The sequence below is a fragment of the Pseudorasbora parva genome, chromosome 17, assembly GCF_024679245.1.
Source record: "Pseudorasbora parva isolate DD20220531a chromosome 17, ASM2467924v1, whole genome shotgun sequence".
In the NCBI taxonomy this organism is placed as follows: domain Eukaryota; kingdom Metazoa; phylum Chordata; class Actinopteri; order Cypriniformes; family Gobionidae; genus Pseudorasbora; species Pseudorasbora parva.
Window position 1 is genome coordinate 704,617 of NC_090188.1, and position 20,000 is coordinate 724,616.

Genomic DNA, 20,000 nt, shown 5'->3' on the forward strand with positions numbered 1-20,000 from the left:
TTACAAAGTATTATTGCTCGTCTAAGATTTATCATGGGAGTGAAGGAGGGGCGAGATTTTGAAGCCTAAAAAAGTGCATCCATCCGTCCATCATAAAAGTGCATCTGTCCGTCATAAAAGTGCATCTATCCATCATAAAAAAGTGCATCTATTTATCATAAAAGTGCAACTGTCCGTCATAAAAGTGCATCTGTCCATCATAAAAAAGTGCATCTATCCATCATAAAAGTGCATCTATCCATCATAAAAGTGCATCCATCCATCATAAAAGTGCATCTATCCATCATAAAAGTGCATCCATCCATCATAAAAGAGCATCTGTCCGTCATAAAAGTGCATCTATCCATCATAAAAAAGTGCATCTATCCATCATAAAAAAGTGCATCTATCCATCATAAAAGTGCATCCATCCATCATAAAAGTGCATCTATCCATCATAAAAGTGCATCCATCCATCATAAAAGTGCATCTGTCCGTCATAAAAGTGCATCTATCCATCATAAGAAAGTGCATCTATCCATCATAAAAGTGCATCTATCCATCATAAAAGTGCAACTGTCCGTCATAAAAGTGCATCTGTCCATCATAAAAGTGCATCTGTCCATCATAAAAGTGCATCTATCCATCATAAAAGTGCATCTGTCCATCATAAAAGTGCATCTGTCCATCATAAAAGTGCATCTGTCCATCATAAAAGTGCATCTGTCCGTCATAAAAGTGCATCTGTCCATCATAAAAGTGCATCTGTCCGTCATAAAAGTGCATCTGTCCATCATAAAAGTGCAACTGTCCGTCATAAAAGTGCATCTGTCCATCATAAAAGTGCATCTGTCCGTCATAAAAGTGCATCTATCCATCATAAAAAAGTGCATCTATCCATCATAAAAGTGCATCTATCATCATAAAAGTGCATCCATCCATCATAAAAGTGCATCTGTCCGTCATAAAAGTGCATCCATCCATCATAAAAGTGCATCTATCCATCATAAAAGTGCATCTATCCATCATAAAAGTGCATCTATCCATCATAAAAAAGTGCATCTATCCGTCATAAAAGTGCATCTATCCATCATAAAAGTGCATCTATCCATCATAAAAGTGCATCTATCCATCATAAAAAAGTGCATCCATCCATCATAAAAGTGCATCTATCCATCATAAAAAAGTGCATCTATCCATCATAAAAGTGCATCCATCCATCATAAAAGTGCATCTATCCATCATAAAAGTACCAGGACCGCAAACCCAGGCCTGATTTACTCACACAACCCCTCACCAGAATAAAAGAGGAGAGGGAGCCCGAGCTCAGAGCGATGAGCGGAGACTGCCGGTGTTATGAAGGCGCATTTAGGAGAATCTCAGGAATAAATGACACATCTCAAAATGTCCTCTAAAGCATAAAAGTGCATCTATCCATCATAAAAGTGCATCTATCCATCATAAAAGTGCATCTATCCATCTATCTATTATAAAAATGCTCCATACGGCTCCTGAAGCGAAGCAAAAAATATCTAAAATTATAACTTTATAAACTATAGTCCGAACTCTTAAAGGGCCAGCTCACCATTAGTGAGAATCCTGGGATCATTCCTAATGTGGCTCAAACCCGTCAGACTTTCCTTCCTCATATAAAGCCTCGGAGTCTCTTCAGAACATCTGGAATAATCCGGACGGATCCGTTTCTCTTCATGAAGTTCCTGAAGCGTCAGTGGAAGTTGCTTAGCCTGTCAATGGAGGACAGAAATCTGTCCATTTCATTACTAATATCTTCATTTGTGTTCAGAAGATGAGTCACATTTAATCTGACCATTAAAGTTGTGTAGACTCGTACATTAAATTACACTGCAAAAAAAATGATTTAAGTTTTCCAGCACAAATATCAAAATATCCTTAAATCAAAACACATTTACTGACATGAAAAATGAATAAATCTTGTTGTCTGAGAAACTGAGCAAAAAAAGTGAGTTTATCCTTAAATCGAGCAAATATCTGTCATTGTGTCTGAACATCACTCACATCTAAATTAACTTGATTTTTATGAACACATTGGCCGATATTTGTTCTTGTTTTAATTAAAAAATCACTTTCACAAGATTTCTGGCCTCAAACTTTAAGCTATTTTTTGTCAAACTAATTAAAAGTAATGGAGATCTGTTGGAGACTGCACTGGTACGGCTCGTGTGCTTTAGAGGACATTTTGAGATGTGTCATTTATTCCTGAGATTCTCCTAAATGCGCCTTCATAACACCGGCAGTCTCCGCTCATCGCTCTGAGCTCGGGCTCCCTCTCCTCTTTTATTCTGGTGAGGGGTTGTGTGAGTAAATCAGGCCTGGGTTTGCGGTCCTGGTCTTCTCTCTGTGGTGTCACATGTCCGGTCCTTTGGTTGGTGATTTGAAGTCACAACAGACGCGACGGGCTGTGAGCTTTAAATAGAACCGGCGACTGACATTCTGTTACAGAGAGACAGAGAGAGAGAGAGAGAGAGAGAGAGAGAGAGAGAGAGAGAGAGAGAGAGAGAGAGTGTGTGTGTGTGTGTGTGAGAGAGGGCATGTTTTTATGACATATGAGCAGGGGTTTTCAAACTGGGGTCCTCCAGAAGGTTCTATGGGGTCCCCAGAAAAATCTCAGATAATTAAAAGACAAGGAAAAGCATAAATGGATAAAGTCTACCAAACAATCTTTTTAAACAACAGCATACCTTTCAGAATTGTATATGTTTGCTTTGTATCTTGCTTGTGAGTTTTTCTCACTATAGTCCCTTTATCTCGCTCACTGCTTACGGTACATACATTTATTTTGAACGTTGCTTATACAATTCATTTTTAATGGAACACCTTCTTCAGGTTAATATATCCAACATTAAGTATATCCAATTTAAATTTGGAAACAATGCTGTATTTAAAATCTCATACTTACTATCTATCTAACAGTTTAAATGTTTTTTCATATAAATATAAAGATGGATTTAAGGGGGTCCCCATAAAGGTGCATCATATTTGGGGTCCTTGACATCGTAAAGTTTGAAAACCTCTGACATATGAGGACTCAAATGTGTGTAATGCCATGGGTATGACACAGGTATTACAGGAGAGGGTGAAATATGAGGACATTACCCATGGCCCCACTTTACAAAAGGCTTATAAATCACACAGGAGGAGTTTTTATGAGAAAGGAAAAATGCAGAATGTTTCCTGGGATGGGTAGGTTTAGGGGCAGTGTGTGTGTGTGTGTGTGTGTGTGTGGGCATGTTTTTGTGACATATGAGGACTCAAATGTGTATAATGCCATGGGTATGACACAGGTATTACAGGAGAGGGTGAAATATGAGGACATTACCCATGGCCCCACTTTACAAAAGGCTTATAAATCACACAGGAGGAGTTTTTATGAGAAAGTAAAAATGCAGAATGTTTCCTGTGATGGGTAGGTTTAGGGGCTGTGTGTGTGTGTGTGTGTGTGTGTGTGTGTGTGCTGGATCTCAGAGTGCCAGAACAGTCTCGGCTTGCCTGGATCCATTCTGAAGAGACTGGAAGTGGTTTGGGAATCAAATCAAGCCCCATTTCTCTCATTTGCTTGTCGTTCCAAACACGTTTTTCATATTCAAAAAATGACAATTTTAATAAATCTCCGAAAAGCACAATTACAAAAAAAAAAATCATCATACGTTTCAATGGTTCCTATTTGGGACCCTGGAGCCCAACACCAGTCCTAATCTCACGGTTATATCTGTGGCAAAAGCCAACAATACATCATATGGGTCAGAATTATACATTTTTCTTTTGTGCCAAAAATTATCAGGATATTAAGATCATATTCCATGAAGATATTTCTGACTTTTTCTACCATAAATGTATTGTAAGTAGTGAAATGCATTGCTAAGGACTTAATTGGCAAAACATGCTCTTCTTACTCTGTATTTTGGTCTTGTTTCTAGTCAAAATATCTAAAAATTCTTACATTAAGGAACATTTACTAGACTTGTAAAATTATTGTCTTTTTTTGGGAAAAATAACTCAAAATTAGGAGAGTTTTTGCTTAAAATAAGATAAATAATCTGCCAATGGGGTGAGAAAAATAATCTTGTTTCTGATTGGGACGGAAACAAGAAACAAGATTTCAAACAGAAATAAGATTATTTTTCTCACCCCATTGGCAGATCATTTATCTTATTTTAAGCAAAAACTCTCTTCATTTCATCAGAACAAGAAAAATATCTTATTTAAGAATATTTACATATTTAGACTAGAAACCAGACAAAATGACTAAATAAGAAGAGCATTTTTTGCAGTGTAAGATGAGTGTATAGTGATCAGTGTAAGATGAGTGTACAGTGATCAATGTATAGTGATCAGTGTAAGATGAGTGTATATTGATCAGTGTAAGATGAGTGTATAGTGATCAATGTATAGTGATCAGTGTAAGATGAGTGTATAGTGATCAGTGTAAGATGAGTGTATAGTGATCAATGTATAGTGATCAGTGTAAGATGAGTGTATAGTGATCAGTGTAAGATGAGTGTATAGTGATCAGTGTAAGATGAGTGTATAGTGATCAGTGTAAGATGAGTGTTTAGTGATCAGTGTAAGATGAGTGTATAGTGATCAGTGTAAGATGAGTGTATAGTGATCAGTGTAAGATGAGTGTATAGTGATCAGTGTAAGATGAGTGTATAGTGATCAGTGTAAGATGAGTGTATAGTGATCAGTGTATAGTGATCAGTGTAAGATGAGTGTATAGTGATCAGTGTAAGATGAGTGTATGGTGATCAGTGTAAGATGAGTGTATAGTGATCAGTGTAAGATGAGTGTATAGTGATCAGTGTAAGATGACTGTATAGTGATCAGTGTAAGATGAGTGTATAGTGATCAGTGTAAGATGAGTGTATAGTGATCAGTGTAAGATGAGTGTATAGTGATCAGTGTAAGATGAGTGTATAGTGATCAGTGTAAGATGACTGTATAGTGATCAGTGTAAGATGAGTGTATAGTGATCAGTGTAAGATGACTGTATAGTGATCAGTGTAAGATGAGTGTATAGTGATCAGTGTAAGATGACTGTATAGTGATCAGTGTAAGATGAGTGTATAGTGATCAGTGTAAGATGAGTGTGTAGTGATCAGTGTAAGATGAGTGTATAGTGATCAGTGTAAGATGAGTGTATAGTGATCAGTGTAAGATGACTGTATAGTGATCAGTGTAAGATGACTGTATAGTGATCAGTGTAAGATGAGTGTATAGTGATCAGTGTAAGATGACTGTATAGTGATCAGTGTAAGATGAGTGTATAGTGATCAGTGTAAGATGAGTGTATAGTGATCAGTGTAAGATGACTGTATAGTGATCAGTGTAAGATGAGTGTATAGTGATCAGTGTAAGATGAGTGTGTAGTGATCAGTGTAAGATGAGTGTATAGTGATCAGTGTAAGATGACTGTATAGTGATCAGTGTAAGATGAGTGTATAGTGATCAGTGTAAGATGAGTGTATAGTGATCAGTGTAAGATGACTGTTATAGTGATCAGTGTAAGATGAGTGTATAGTGATCAGTGTAAGATGACTGTATAGTGATCAGTGTAAGATGAGTGTATAGTGATCAGTGTAAGATGACTGTATAGTGATCAGTGTAAGATGACTGTATAGTGATCAGTGTAAGATGAATGTATAGGGATCAGTGTATAGTGATCAGTGTAAGATGAGTGTATAGTGATCAGTGTAAGATGAGTGTGTAGTGATCAGTGTAAGATGAGTGTATAGTGATCAGTGTAAGATGAGTGTATAGTGATCAGTGTAAGATGACTGTATAGTGATCAGTGTAAGATGACTGTATAGTGATCAGTGTAAGATGAGTGTATAGTGATCAGTGTAAGATGACTGTATAGTGATCAGTGTAAGATGAGTGTATAGTGATCAGTGTAAGATGAGTGTATAGTGATCAGTGTAAGATGACTGTATAGTGATCAGTGTAAGATGAGTGTATAGTGATCAGTGTAAGATGAGTGTGTAGTGATCAGTGTAAGATGAGTGTATAGTGATCAGTGTAAGATGACTGTATAGTGATCAGTGTAAGATGAGTGTATAGTGATCAGTGTAAGATGAGTGTATAGTGATCAGTGTAAGATGAGTGTATAGTGATCAGTGTAAGATGAGTGTATAGTGATCAGTGTAAGATGAGTGTATAGTGATCAGTGTAAGATGAGTGTATAGTGATCAGTGTAAGATGAGTGTATAGTGATCAGTGTAAGATGAGTGTATAGTGATCAGTGTAAGATGACTGTATAGTGATCAGTGTAAGATGACTGTATAGTGATCAGTGTAAGATGACTGTATAGTGATCAGTGTAAGATGAGTGTATAGTGATCAGTGTAATATGAGTGTATAGTGATCAGTGTAATATGAGTGTATAGTGATCAGTGTAAGATGACTGTATAGTGATCAGTGTAAGATGACTGTATAGTGATCAGTGTAAGATGAGTGTATAGTGTAATGTTAGTTTGCTGTTTTCTGCAAAAGGCGAGCGAGTGAAGCCCACATGGCCGGTAAACGCCTGACAAATGTGCTTTGGTGACACATGTTGGTGTTAGTAGTGCTAGTTGTGGTTGAGTGATCCCATCACCTGCCGGTTCAGACTCAACAGCTGAGCAAACGCGGCGGCGTCTTTGAGCTCTTCCAGCTGCTAATGCAACAGGTTTCAGATCAGTCTCACAGGAGGTTGTTAGCGGTGTAGAGTTGCTGAGAAATGTCCTGCATCAGATGCTGCTTTCATTCTCTTTGCACACATTGCACAGCAACATTAGATTAGAAAATGTGCTTAAAGTGTACAAGGTGTTAAAGGGATAGTGCACTTTAAAATGAAAATTCTGTCATCCTTTCTCACCCTCAAGTTGTTTCAAACCTGTGTGAGTTTCTTTCTTCAGCTGAACACAAGGGAAGATATTTTGATTTTTTAAGCCATAATTTTAACTTTGTCCTCATTTTGACACATGCTATACCCTTTACTAAGTATTCAATAATTTTAACTTTTTATGCCACAATTTCAAATTTGTCATAATTTTGATACATGCTATAACTTGTAGTAAATATGCCATAATTTTGACTTTTTAAAGGGATAGTTCACTATAGGTCATCCTTTCTCACCCTCAAGTTGTTTCAAACCTGTATGAGTTTCTTTCTTCAGCTGAACACAAAGGAAGATATTTTGAAGAATGTCAGTAACCAAACAGTTAACTGGAGCCATTGACTTCCATAGTTGTGATTCAAAAAAAAATACTATGGGCCCACTTTAAGACAGAATGAACGGATCCAATACACTGATACACATCTGATATTCTCACAGCTTTACACTTCTCTTTCTCCCAGACATTTATATTTTCAATATTTTATAAGTCATGCACCAAGTGTATGCCAACTAAACTAATCTTGATTTTGTTTTAAACTGAAACATACTTTTAAAGTATGGCTATGGGTGCACACACTTGTGCCTAAGAACCGTCTTCTTCGATTTTGCTATGAACTGATCAGTGCTCAAAAAAAGTTGGGGAAATGTTTATGACTCCTGATAGACTGTCTGAAACAACAACAACAAAAAACCTTTTAAAGATGGAAAAAAATCATCACTGACTTTCAAAGCTGCGACAGAAACGACTTTCGACTTCGAGGACCAGGGCCGGTGTTTGCTATAGGCGAGCTAGGCGGTTGCCTAGGGCGACAATTGTGTTAGGGGCGCGAGCGCGCTCTAGTGCCGCCCATTACTTCCCATTAAGCATATAATCGGAACAAGCGAAATACAACATAATGTTCATAAAACATGATCATCATAGGGCGCCCCCTCAGCCACACGTTTAATTACTTATCAATCTGATTATTGGATTGAATTGATGGTGATTATTGATTATTAGTTCAGGCGTTAGGTCAGGCAAGTGCTCATCTTGCGCGTTCATCAAAAATGAGGCGCCTAAACACCGCGGGTGCAGAGGTTCGATCCCGCCTTTTACCACAGTTGCTCTATTTCCTTTTCCCATTACATATCAGATCGGAAAGGCATTTATTTTCAATAAAAAGTGAGAAAATGTTTGAAAAGTGGAAATAAAGCGTCGAACGTGTTTAATAATAAGTGCTCTCGGTTAGGGGTAGGCCTAGGAAAACAGACGTGCTGAATTAGAATAGAGACGATAAAAGTGAGTGGAGTGGGGTGGAGGGTTGGGGGGCGCAAAATTCCATCTCGCCTAGGGCAACCAAAGAGCTAGAGCCGGCCCTGTCGAGGACCTTGATAGAAATGTAGTGGAGTAAAGAGGACGATATTTGTCTTTCAGATGGAGTGAAGTTAAAGCTGACTTAAAATCAGTTTTTAGTCGCATAACATCGGTTAATGGAACATTTTAAGCATTGTCTTTTAACTATTATAGTATTTTAAAGGACAAAAACATAAACTTTAACTATTGTTTTTTTTACATCAACGGTACTGATTGCACCACATTACGTCATAATTCCGTCCAATTTAATCTGCTCAGATCCATGCTGGAGAAAAAAGTGACCAAAAGCTTAGTTTTATAGACTGAACCATTCTCAAATAAAGCACGAAGAGCTCATTGGCATGTATGCAACACTTCAGCGCATTGGTACATGTCATCATAAGCATGATTTGAGGTTACATGTGTCGCCCCCTACTGGTCTGGTGGTATGTGTTACGTCACCATTAAATAAACAGGAAAAATGGAAAAACATAACATACAAAGTGACCATAGAGACGCAATGACGGTGCAACAAATTAGTTTAATAAAGGATAAGACTTAACAAACAGAGCATGGTGGGAAATTAACACACAAAACCAACCCTGACTACACATGTCTGTAAAGAAAAGTGAAACTTGCCTACCTCCCGTCCAAACAAAAGACAAGTTGTCGTGAGTCTTCCGGTTCCTCTAGCTGCTACACTAAACTACCGACAAGATAAACAACGTGAAAGAAAACCCCTCACCTTTTCCCCACCAGCTCTCAAAGTAACCCATAAACTAAAACACATGATTATCCCCTTTCCGGAGCATAGTAAGATGTACGAGCGCGGTGCTTTCGCTCCGTCGATGAAAAGGAGCAGGTGGAAAATAGAAGCCGGACATCCGGACATCAGGCAGGTGTTTTTAAAGCGGTTGCCCAACCCACAATCAGTAACCAGCGGGACACAGCGCGGCCTCTAGGGGAGACAGAAGGAACAGCAGCAGCACAACCGCAACAGAGCAGCATAATTCACTTCACTCTTTAGCGTAACACCCCTACCCTTAAAAAAAAATAAATTGGGGTTTAAATGAACTACAAAATTACAAAAATGTTTACAAATGAACGTGTTTTTTTTACAAACCATTCAGCAACGGCTCCATAACCTGTTAAACTGAAACAAATGAGAAAATATATATTAATGGGCAACAGTGCATTTTTTTTTTTTTTAATATTTAAATCCCACAATTTATTTGCAGGGATATTTCTCTCAAGCACGAGACAATGCATCTGCAACTACATTGTCACGTCCTCGAATGTGTCTAATCTCCAAGTTGTAACCTTGAAGAATCAAACTCCAACGCATTAAGCGCTGGTTACTATTACGCATGCGATCAAGAAAAACCACAGGGTTATGATCTGTGTAAACCACAACCGGGCATGCAGAACCTCCGACATAAACCTCAAAATGCTGGACGGCGAGCACAAGAGAAAGGGCTTCCTTTTCTATTGTCGAATAAGCACGCTGATGACAATTAAATTTGCGCGAAAAGAAACAGACGGGGTGTTCAAGACCATCCCCGTCAAGTTGTAAAAGAACAGCTCCCGCTCCCAAGTCACTTGCATCCACAGCGATGGAAAAAGGCTGGGAAAAATCAGGAGCGGCCAGCACGGGCGCAGTAGTCAGCAGGGCTTTAACTGACTCGAAAGCAGCTTGACTTTGTGTAGTCCAGTTGTAGGTTACTTTTGAACTAAGCAAATCAGTAAGAGGCGAGGCAAAAGTTGAAAAGTTTTTACAGAATGACCGGTAGTAACCTACCATGCCAAGAAAACGACGGAGCTCGCGACGGGTAGTTGGAGGAGGATAATTCAAAATCGCCTCAACTTTACTCTGGACAGGACGCACCTGCCCACGGCCAACCACTTTACCCAGATATATCACGGTAGCCTGGCCAAACTCACACTTAGCCAGGTTAATGGTTAAATTAGCTCCCGACAGCCTGCGAAAGACAGTTGAAAGGTGGGTCATATGTGAAGGCCATGTGGCACTATAAATCACCAAGTCATCCAAATAGGCTTCGCAGTTAGGCACACCATCAAGAACGCCATTGATGAGCCTCTGAAAGGTGGCAGGGGCATTTCGAAGGCCAAAGGCCATGGCGGTATATTGCAGGAAGTGGTCTGGAGTCACGAAGGCGGAGACCTCTTTGGCACGAAGGGTCAACGGGACTTGCCAGTAACCTTTCAACAGGTCAATTTTACTGACAAATACAGCGGAACCCAGGCGATCAACACAATCGTCAATACGCGGTAATGGGTAACTGTCAGATTTAGTAACGGCGTTCACCCTTCTAAAATCTGTGCAGAAGCGCATGGAACCATCACTCTTTGGAACAAGTAAACATGGCGAGCTCCACGGGCTATTGCTAGATTCCGCGATCCCATTCTCCAGCATAAATTTTACCTCACTCTGAATTAACAACCTTTTATATGGGTTGGTGCGATAAGGGTGCTGTTTTATTGGGCATGTAGCCCCCACATCAATATCATGTTCAATTACCGTTGTGCGACAAGGCACATCAGGAAACAAACTCTCATGTTGTTCAATCAAAGAGATTAAATCCTTACGTTCTGACGCGGACAGCTTAGACAAAAACGAATCTAAGTCATTAAGAACCTCAGAATTCTTCATTCTCCCTTCAATAACTTCAACAGATGGAACACGACCCTCGTCCTCCAGCAAAGCATTCGCCACAGCACCCTGTTGTACCGACAGAGACACATGTTTAGCTGGCTTCACAGTCACCAGTGAAGAAACAACTTCAGCACCACATCTCTTAGACAGCGCCACTTCTGTTGCGCAAGCATCATTGTTGACAGTAGGAGTACAAGGAGATTTGAGCTTAGAAATCGAACCCTCCTCTCGATCATGATACAATTTCAAACGATTAATATGGCATAGTGTGGTCTTTCTCCTTCGATCTGGTGTAGAGATGACATAATTCAAATCATTCACTCGCCGTTCGACACGATAAGGCCCACTGTAACGAGCCTGCAAAGCAGAACCCATCCCAGGAATCAACACAAGAACTTTATCACCCTCTCTAAAGCTTCGAGAAACAGCCTTCTGATCAAACCTCTGCTTCATCCTTTTTTGACAAAGACCCAAATTATCTTTGGCCAACTGACATGCACAACGAAGCCTATTACGCATGTTGGACACGTAATCAGACAAACTGAGACACTTCTTAGGCTCAGCGAGCCACGATTCTTTCAACAGTTTTAAAGGCCCACGAACTGTGTGCCCAAAAACAAGTTCCGACGGGCTAAATCCCAAACTTTCCTGCACTACCTCGCGCACAGCAAAAAGAGCTAGCGGAACACCTTCATCCCAATCGCGCTGAAACTCGAGGCAAAAACTCTTGAGCATATTTTTCAATGTTTGATGAAACCTCTCGAGTGCACCCTGACTTTGAGGACGATACGGGCTGGATGTAACATGATGGACCGCGAGCTGGCGCATAGCTTGAGCGAACACACGGGACATAAAATTAGTACCGCGATCTGACTGAATAGTTTTCGGAAGGCCAAAAAGAGAGAAAAAACCCATCAAGGCCTTAATAACGGCAGGAGCGGTGATTTTACGAAGCGGAACAGCCTCTGGAAAACGAGTCACACTACACATAATGGTTAGTAACCATTGATTCCCAGATTTTGTTCGAGGCAATGGGCCCACACAGTCTAATATAACGTGTTCAAAAGGCTCAGACGTAACAGGAATCGGCTGTAAAGGCGCAGGAGGAATCACCTGATTAGGTTTACCAATGATCTGACATAAATGACAGGTTCGGCAATACCTCACAACATCTCTTTTAATACCTGGCCAAAAAAAATGGCGCAAAATTCTGTCAGTGGTCTTATTTACGCCAAGATGACCCGCAAAGTGATGGTCATGAGCTAAACTTAAAACCTTATCCCGAAAAGAGACTGGAACAACCATTTGCAAAAAAACTCTCCACTCATCTTGTGCGGAGGCCATAAGAGGTCTCCACTTGCGCATTAAGACACCATCTCGTAAAAAGTAGCCGTGTGGCGAATGCTCAATGTCTTCTTCAGACTTAGCTTCTGAAAAAAAAGAAGACAGAGATGGGTCAATTTTCTGTTCTTTAATAAGCTGCTCCCGACTCATAGACAAATTAAGAACATCGTAAGGAAACGACAGTGAAGCAGAATTCAAGAGTAAATCACTGTCGCTAGGGAGTGAAGGTTGAGCAATAAAAGTATCACTAAGATCAAGTTGATCCTCGATTTCATTCTCCTTTTCATCTTTCGCCATAGCACGCGTAACCACGCTAGCAGAAAAAACATCAGGGAAGTTAATTGACAAGTCATCAGAGCATGTTTTTAACGATGCATGAGACACTATGGGGCAAGGCAAAACTTTTCCACCACACAAATCGTTACCAAGTAGCACTGCTACATTTTTAATAGGCAAGGAGGGGCGTACGCCCATGATAACATTGCCAGTAACTAAGTCAGACACAAGAGAAATCTCATGCAGAGGGACATTAACATACCCCATTTCAAATCCACGTACAAGAATGCTATCACCAGTAAAAGTCTTATCACAAAAAGGCAACACATCTTGCACGATAAAACTCTGTGAGGCGCCCGTGTCACGCAGAATCTTTATTGGAATTTTTGAACACTCACCAGGCAAAGAGACAAAGCCATCCATTATAAAAGGTGCAAAACTGTGATTGTCAGTATTAGCATTGTCCCCACTCACAGGCATGTTCGCAACACACAAACCCACCTCAGATCGATAAGAAGCTGGTTGACCCGCCGCCTTATTTTTACGCTTCAGAGAATAACACTCAGCCAGAACATGACCACGTTTCTTACAATAGGCGCAGGTCGGAACTGTAACGTTAGACCCTGACGAACGCCGGTCCGGAGAGCGGGCAGAAACAGGCACGTTTTCTCTAGACATCTTAGAGACATTCGATTGATTTGAAACATTGGTTGAAAATCTAGGATTAGAAGGAACACGTTTATGTGTGAGTACATACTCGTCAGCAAGCACAGCCGCACGAGCAGGAGTCAAATTCTTATGCTCACTAACATGTGTAGCAACTGTTTGAGGAAGACCGTTTTTAACATCTTCAAGAATAATCAGATCACGAAGAGCTTGAAAAGTTGTTACTTCTTGAGAACTAAGCCAACGATCAAACAACATTTCTTTCTCTCTAACATACTCGACATAGGTAAGAGCTTCAGGTTTACAATAATTACGAAACTTTTGTCGATAAGCCTCCGGCACAAGAGCATAGATGCGTAAAACAGCATGTTTGACTTTATCGTAATCTGCTGCGTCTTCAAGAGTTAATGAGGAGTAAGCTTCCTGCGCTTTCCCAGTGAAAACACATTGTAACGTCATGGTCCAAATTTCTTTGGGCCATTTAAAAGTTGTCGCTACGCGTTCGAAATGTGCAAAAAATTTGTCAACCTCGCTTTCACTAAAAGGTGGAACGAGGCGAATATTACGAGTTATATCACATTGATCTGGCTTGAACGGAACACCAGCCTCACGGGCTTTCAGCTCAAGCTCTTTAATACGTAATGCCTGCGCAAGCTCAAGATCTTTCAATCTAAACTCGTGATCTCTTTTTTCTCGTTCTCGTACTGTCTGTCTGTCAGCCTCCAACCTAGTTTTTTCGCGCTCCCATTCAATTTCCTTTTCTCTTAACTGTAAACGTTTCAATTCTAGTGCTGCTTTACTGGGTGAAGGTGACGAATCAATAGGAAGACGTTTACCCTGATCGGGTGCCGTAGATACATCCGAAGACACTTTCCCAAACACTCCAATTTCTCGCAAATCTTCCATAAGTTTATCTTGCAAATCAGCCTTGGAAGGGCTACCACTCACCTCAAGCTTATAGTGGCCAGCGATTCTAACAAGGTCATCACGCGTAACACTTAACAAAATATCCTGTGAGGGAGCCAGAATAAACGCGTCTAAATCGAACATTGCGAGTGACAAAAAAATTCCCTAAACGAGCAAAAGGGGAAAAAAAGAAAAATATACACCATAAAACTACGGCCATAAAGAACAAAGGGCGGTTCAAACAAATGCGCACCCACAGCGCGCAGTGCGACCACCACAGAAAAGATTTTCACAAAAATGAAAATCAGAAAAAATATATATATATATATTTTTTTTAACAAATATAGTTCAAAACCCGACTAAACGAGCCCCCATTTATATGTTACGTCACCATTAAATAAACAGGAAAAATGGAATAACATAACATACAAAGTGACCATAGAGACGCAATGACGGTGCAACAAATTAGTTTAATAAAGGATAAGACTTAACAAACAGAGCATGGTGGGAAATTAACACACAAAACCAACCCTGACTACACATGTCTGTAAAGAAAAGTGAAACTTGCCTACCTCCCGTCCAAACAAAAGACAAGTTGTCGTGAGTCTTCCGGTTCCTCTAGCTGCTACACTAAACTACCGACAAGATAAACAACGTGAAAGAAAACCCCTCACCTTTTCCCCACCAGCTCTCAAAGTAACCCATAAACTAAAACACATGATTATCCCCTTTCCGGAGCATAGTAAGATGTACGAGCGCGGTGCTTTCGCTCCGTCGATGAAAAGGAGCAGGTGGAAAATAGAAGCCTCCTCCCCGGACATCAGGCAGGTGTTTTTAAAGCGGTTGCCCAACCCACAATCAGTAACCAGCGGGACACAGCGCGGCCTCTAGGGGAGACAGAAGGAACAGCAGCAGCACAACCGCAACAGAGCAGCATAATTCACTTCACTCTTTAGCGTAACAGTATGAAAAATGGCTAATTTAGCTTATAACTTCTAAATGGTTTGCCTAAAAATCTTTTGATTCTGCAGCAACTGATGACCTCATTAATAATGTCCTTCTGGTTAGTCTCATGATTGGTTAGTGTGTGTGTGTGTGCGTGTGTGTGTGTGTAGTCCAGCGCTCCTCCTTCAGCATAATCAGTCACACTCTGACTGGCGGCTCTATTAATAGAGTTTTATCTCAGTGTGTTTCATCTGAACCTGTTTAAAGCTCAGCTTCCACCAGTCATCTGTTAGTAAACACAAGCGGTCGAGGAACGAAGCAACACACACACACACACACACACACACACACACACACACACACACACACACACACACACACACACACACACACACACACACACACACACACACACACACACACACACACACACACACACACACACACACACACACACACACACACACACACACACACACACACACACACACTGCCCCTTTAGTTTCAATCTCAATAGTGTTATCTAGGTGTGCAACAATACAGTTAGTCCACGGTTCTCGGTTCGGTTCGGTTTTTTGCCATTTTATTCTTAGGTGTCAGGAACAGAAAGAGGTTAAGGAGAATTTTTGTTGTTGTAATACTGTGGTCCTGGTTAAGACTTTCTTTATTTTACTTAAAAGACTTGAAAATCCTTACTTAAACGTAAAACTTTACTTAAAAACCCCTTGTACACATTCCTAATGTATTGTATAATATAAAAAAAAAAAAAAATTATATATATATATATATATATATATATATATATATATAATATATATATATATATATATATATATATATATATATATATATATATATATATATATATATATATAAAGATTTACAGTGGCAGCTCAGAGATGTACAGCAGCATTTAAGTATGAAATTGAATGAATAAATATAAAATGAAAACACTACATAGTCTTCAAAATTAAATATACATTGATTAAAAGCTACTGTATTCAATTTGTATTTATTTATTCAAGAGCAGTGAGTGATTTTCTCTGTCTTTTGTTGTTTGATTAACATAATTTTAAAGGTGGACTGTCCCCTTAAGGACAAGTGTTCTCGACCTGCTCGCATCTCACACACACACACACACACACGCACACACGCACGCACGCACGCACGCACAGCACGCACACACACACACACACACACACACACACACACACACACACACACACACACACACAGACAGAGATGTTACTTTCGCTTTAGCTATAACCGACTGTGTTTATATATGTTACCCTTGTGTGTGTTTGACAGTATTAGCGCAGTAAGACGACTCAGTCCAGTTAGCCCGTGTGTTTGACAGGCTTTAGAAAAAACACAATTCACAAGCATATATTGAACTGTGAATGCCGTACCGAACGGGTCAATATTATATAAAGAACTGTGGCATCCCTGATGTTACCCCTCTACAATATGAGCTCTCATATTTGAAGATTACATCACTGATTGTGAATGAATCCATCTGTTCTGTATAAAGTGACTACTGAAATCTTAAATATAAACTCTCTCTCTCTCTCTTTCTCTCTTTCTCTCTCTCTCTCTCTCTCTCTCTCTCTCTCTCTCTCTCTCTCTCTCTCTCTCTCTCTCTCTCTCTCTCTCTCTCTCTCTCTCTCTCTCTCTCTCTCTCTCTCTAAGGCGTATGAGCTCTCCACGCTCACAGGTACTCAGGTCCTGCTGCTGGTGGCCAGTGAGACGGGTCATGTCTACACGTTCGCCACCCGTAAGCTGCAGCCCATGATCACCAGCGAGACGGGTAAAGCTCTGATCCAAACCTGCCTGAACTCTCCAGACTCTCCCCCCCGATCCGACCCGTCCACGGACCAGAGGATGAGCGCCACGGGCTTCGAGGAGACCGACCTCAGCTACCAGGTGTCCGAGTCCGAGAGCCTGGGGGAACCCAAGGTGAGTTCCAAAACTCTCGCATTGGTCCAAAAGAGCCGAAGAGGTATAGCCTGACAAGCCTGACCCGCATCAAGATGTTTGGTCTGAAAACTCACTTAGGGGCACCCAAGGTGAGTTCGGCTTGGAGACTCTCCAGTTGGTCCAAAAGAGCCGAAGAGTTATATGTGCATTGTGTTTTCTTTATAATGGGTTTCGATGGGAAAACACCTAGCGAGAAGCCTCCTGTAACACTAATATTCTGTGTTCATCTGGTTTCCTGTATAACGTGTGCAACATCAATGCGGTGTATATTGAATTAGGTATTTTACTATCACTGTCTTACTGCATTTAGCCTGAGAAACCTGACCCACATCAAGATGTTTGTTCTGGAAACTCCCCATTGACGACTCAATCTGAGGGGCGGAGAAACGGTTGTCTTTCAAACTCCCTCTGCACGTGATTGGATAGAGCTTTAACCAACCAGAACAACGTGAAGCGGAGCTGACAGATTAAACATTCGCCGTATCCGGTCGGCTAAACTCCGAACACATCTTCCCTTCTTCAGAATGACTTCAGTGCCGTTCTTTGTTCTTTTCTCAGAGAAAAGCTTAACTCAAGTCCTCCAGAGTCGCGTCAAAGCTGATTCGACAGACCGCCGTTCGCCAGTTTCTGTGTTTACTAGAAGCACGCAAGCAACTCGACCGCCATTATGTTAAGCCCCGCCCACCGACTCTATACACGATGTGATTGGCCTAGGGGTTGAATGACTTCTGATTTTTTAAAGTCGACCTTTATGTGATTAAAGTTGAGCCGACTTCGACTAGTCGATGTTGACGTCATTAATAAGCAAATAAGCCCGAGCCTCGAGCTGAGACACGAACTCGGGTCTTCTTGTGCACAGCTATAGCATGACACAGCACTGCCCAAAAGGTTATTAATCCTACATGACAGCTTTGTATCAGTTCTTTTGTCTTCTGGTCGTTATATTTCTCACAGATTTCTGCTCGTTCTGAATAAGATACAGATAAGGTAGCACAATAAAGATCACATGTATATGAATGCATTAGTGAGTGATTGTGTGTGAATTAACTCTACCTGCAGCGTCTCTCTACTAATAGTGAAGCTGTGAGTTTAGTTATCAAGACATATATGCTAGAACGTTTCAGTTTCTAAGCTGTTTTACTGATAGATCACAGAACAGTGTTGATAGATTTCTGCGCTACTGAATGGTTTTGTGAGGCACGCGCGATCTCCGTGTGATGTGCGATCGGCTGTGTGTGTGTGTTGCAATGCAGCATGTGTTTACAATAAGCGTGTGTTCTCCCGATCAGTTTTGAGCATCCAGATGGTAATCAAACAGGTCTTGTGGAGAGCTCTCAGAGGATGCATTTATTCGTATTTTTAACTGTTCAAAACAGAGCCTGCGTGTCAGTAAAATTGCTGATCCTGTTGCGCCCTCTATAGGCCAGCGACTAGTTAACGTCAAGCTTAAAGCGTCATGGCAGAGCATTAAGGTCGACTAGTCGCTGCAACCCCTAGATTGGCCCGACCAGAGTTTGGTTTTTACAGCTCAGACGTGCATTGAGAGTCGCGGCAGATTAGATTTGCTGCCGTTAGGGTGCATCTAGATTTCTAGGCTAGAAGAGTTACTGATGCTGGAGTATTTCATTCCTCCGCTGTGTGCTTGTTCTCCGTCCATACGCCTCCTCTGTCTGCCTTTACCGTGTTTACTAGAGTGATTGACCTCTCCTCAGATAGACTGCGAGTATAAATAGTGCTGCACTCATCATGACCTTTGCTCTGTAGTGTGTTGACTTGATCCATCAGAAATAAATCGCTTGTAAATGATGGCGTTACGAGGCTCATCTCCAATGAGTCACACGAGTGTCTGTAAACCAAACCTCATGTTTACTCCAGTATTGATCACACTGTTTGTTGAATGTCAGTCCGTAGATGTGCAGGTTTATTCAGCTGGATTCACCCTGATTACCTTAGCAACTACACAGCAACACCCTTGCAACCACATAGCAATACCTTAACAACCACCCAGAATACCCTAGTAACTGCACAGCAACACCCTAGCAACCACCCCAAGTACATTAGCAAATGCATAGTAGAATTCCCTAGCAACCATCCAGAGTACCATAGCAACTTCATAGCATCAACCCAGCAACCAGCCCAATTTTCCTATTTTCCGCATAGCAGCACCTTAGCAACCACATAGCAACACCCTAGCAACCACCCCAAGTACATTAACAAGTGCATAGAAGAATACCTTAGCAACCACATAGCAACACCCTAGCAACCATCCAGAGTACCCTAGCAACTGCATACCAACACCTTAGCAACCACCCAGAATACCCTGGTAACCGCATAGCAACACCCTAGCAAACCAGCCCAGATTTACTATTGTCTGCATAGCAACACCTTAGCAACCACATAGCAACACCTTAGGAACCAGCCAGGTAGCCCAGCAGCCACTCCAAGTACCTTGGCAACCATATAGCAACACCTAGCAAAAAGCTAATTAAAGCTTCTGACATGTTTTTAATAAGTGTTAATTGTTTGGGGTGCAGGCGTGCTGAATGAGAGATGGTAGCAGTGTGTGTCTGTTGGTTCTGATGGATCATACACTCACCTAAAGGATTATTAGGAACACCTGTTCAATTTCTCATTAATGCAATTCTCTAATCAGCCAATCACATGGCAGTTCTTCAGTGCATTTAGGGGTGTGGTCCTGGTCAAGACAGTCTCCTGAACTCCAAACTGAATGTCAGAATGGGAAAGAAAGGGGATTTAAGCCGTTTTGAGCGTGGCATGGTTGTTGGTGCCAGACGGGCTGGTCTGAGTATTTCACAATCTGCTCAGTTACTGGGATTTACACACACAACCATTTCTAGGGTTTACAAAGAATGGTGTGAAAAGGGAAGAGCATCCAGTCTGCAGCAGTCCTGTGGGAGAAAATGCCTTGTTGATGCTCGAGGTCAGAGGAGAATGGGCCGACTGATTCAAGCTGATAGAAGAGCA

General features: G+C 41.0%; 1 protein-coding gene across 2 annotated transcripts in view; it reads left to right on the forward strand.

Annotated features, from left to right (window-relative positions):
* The window catches only part of srfb (serum response factor b), a 47,798-nt gene that overhangs the window by 917 nt on the left and 26,881 nt on the right, over positions 1–20,000 (forward strand). For both annotated transcript variants that reach the window (XM_067421272.1, XM_067421271.1), the window contains exon 2: positions 16,728–16,994. In XM_067421272.1, coding sequence (XP_067277373.1) covers positions 16,728–16,994 — 267 coding nt within the window. The remainder of the gene's footprint in view (positions 1–16,727; positions 16,995–20,000) is intronic.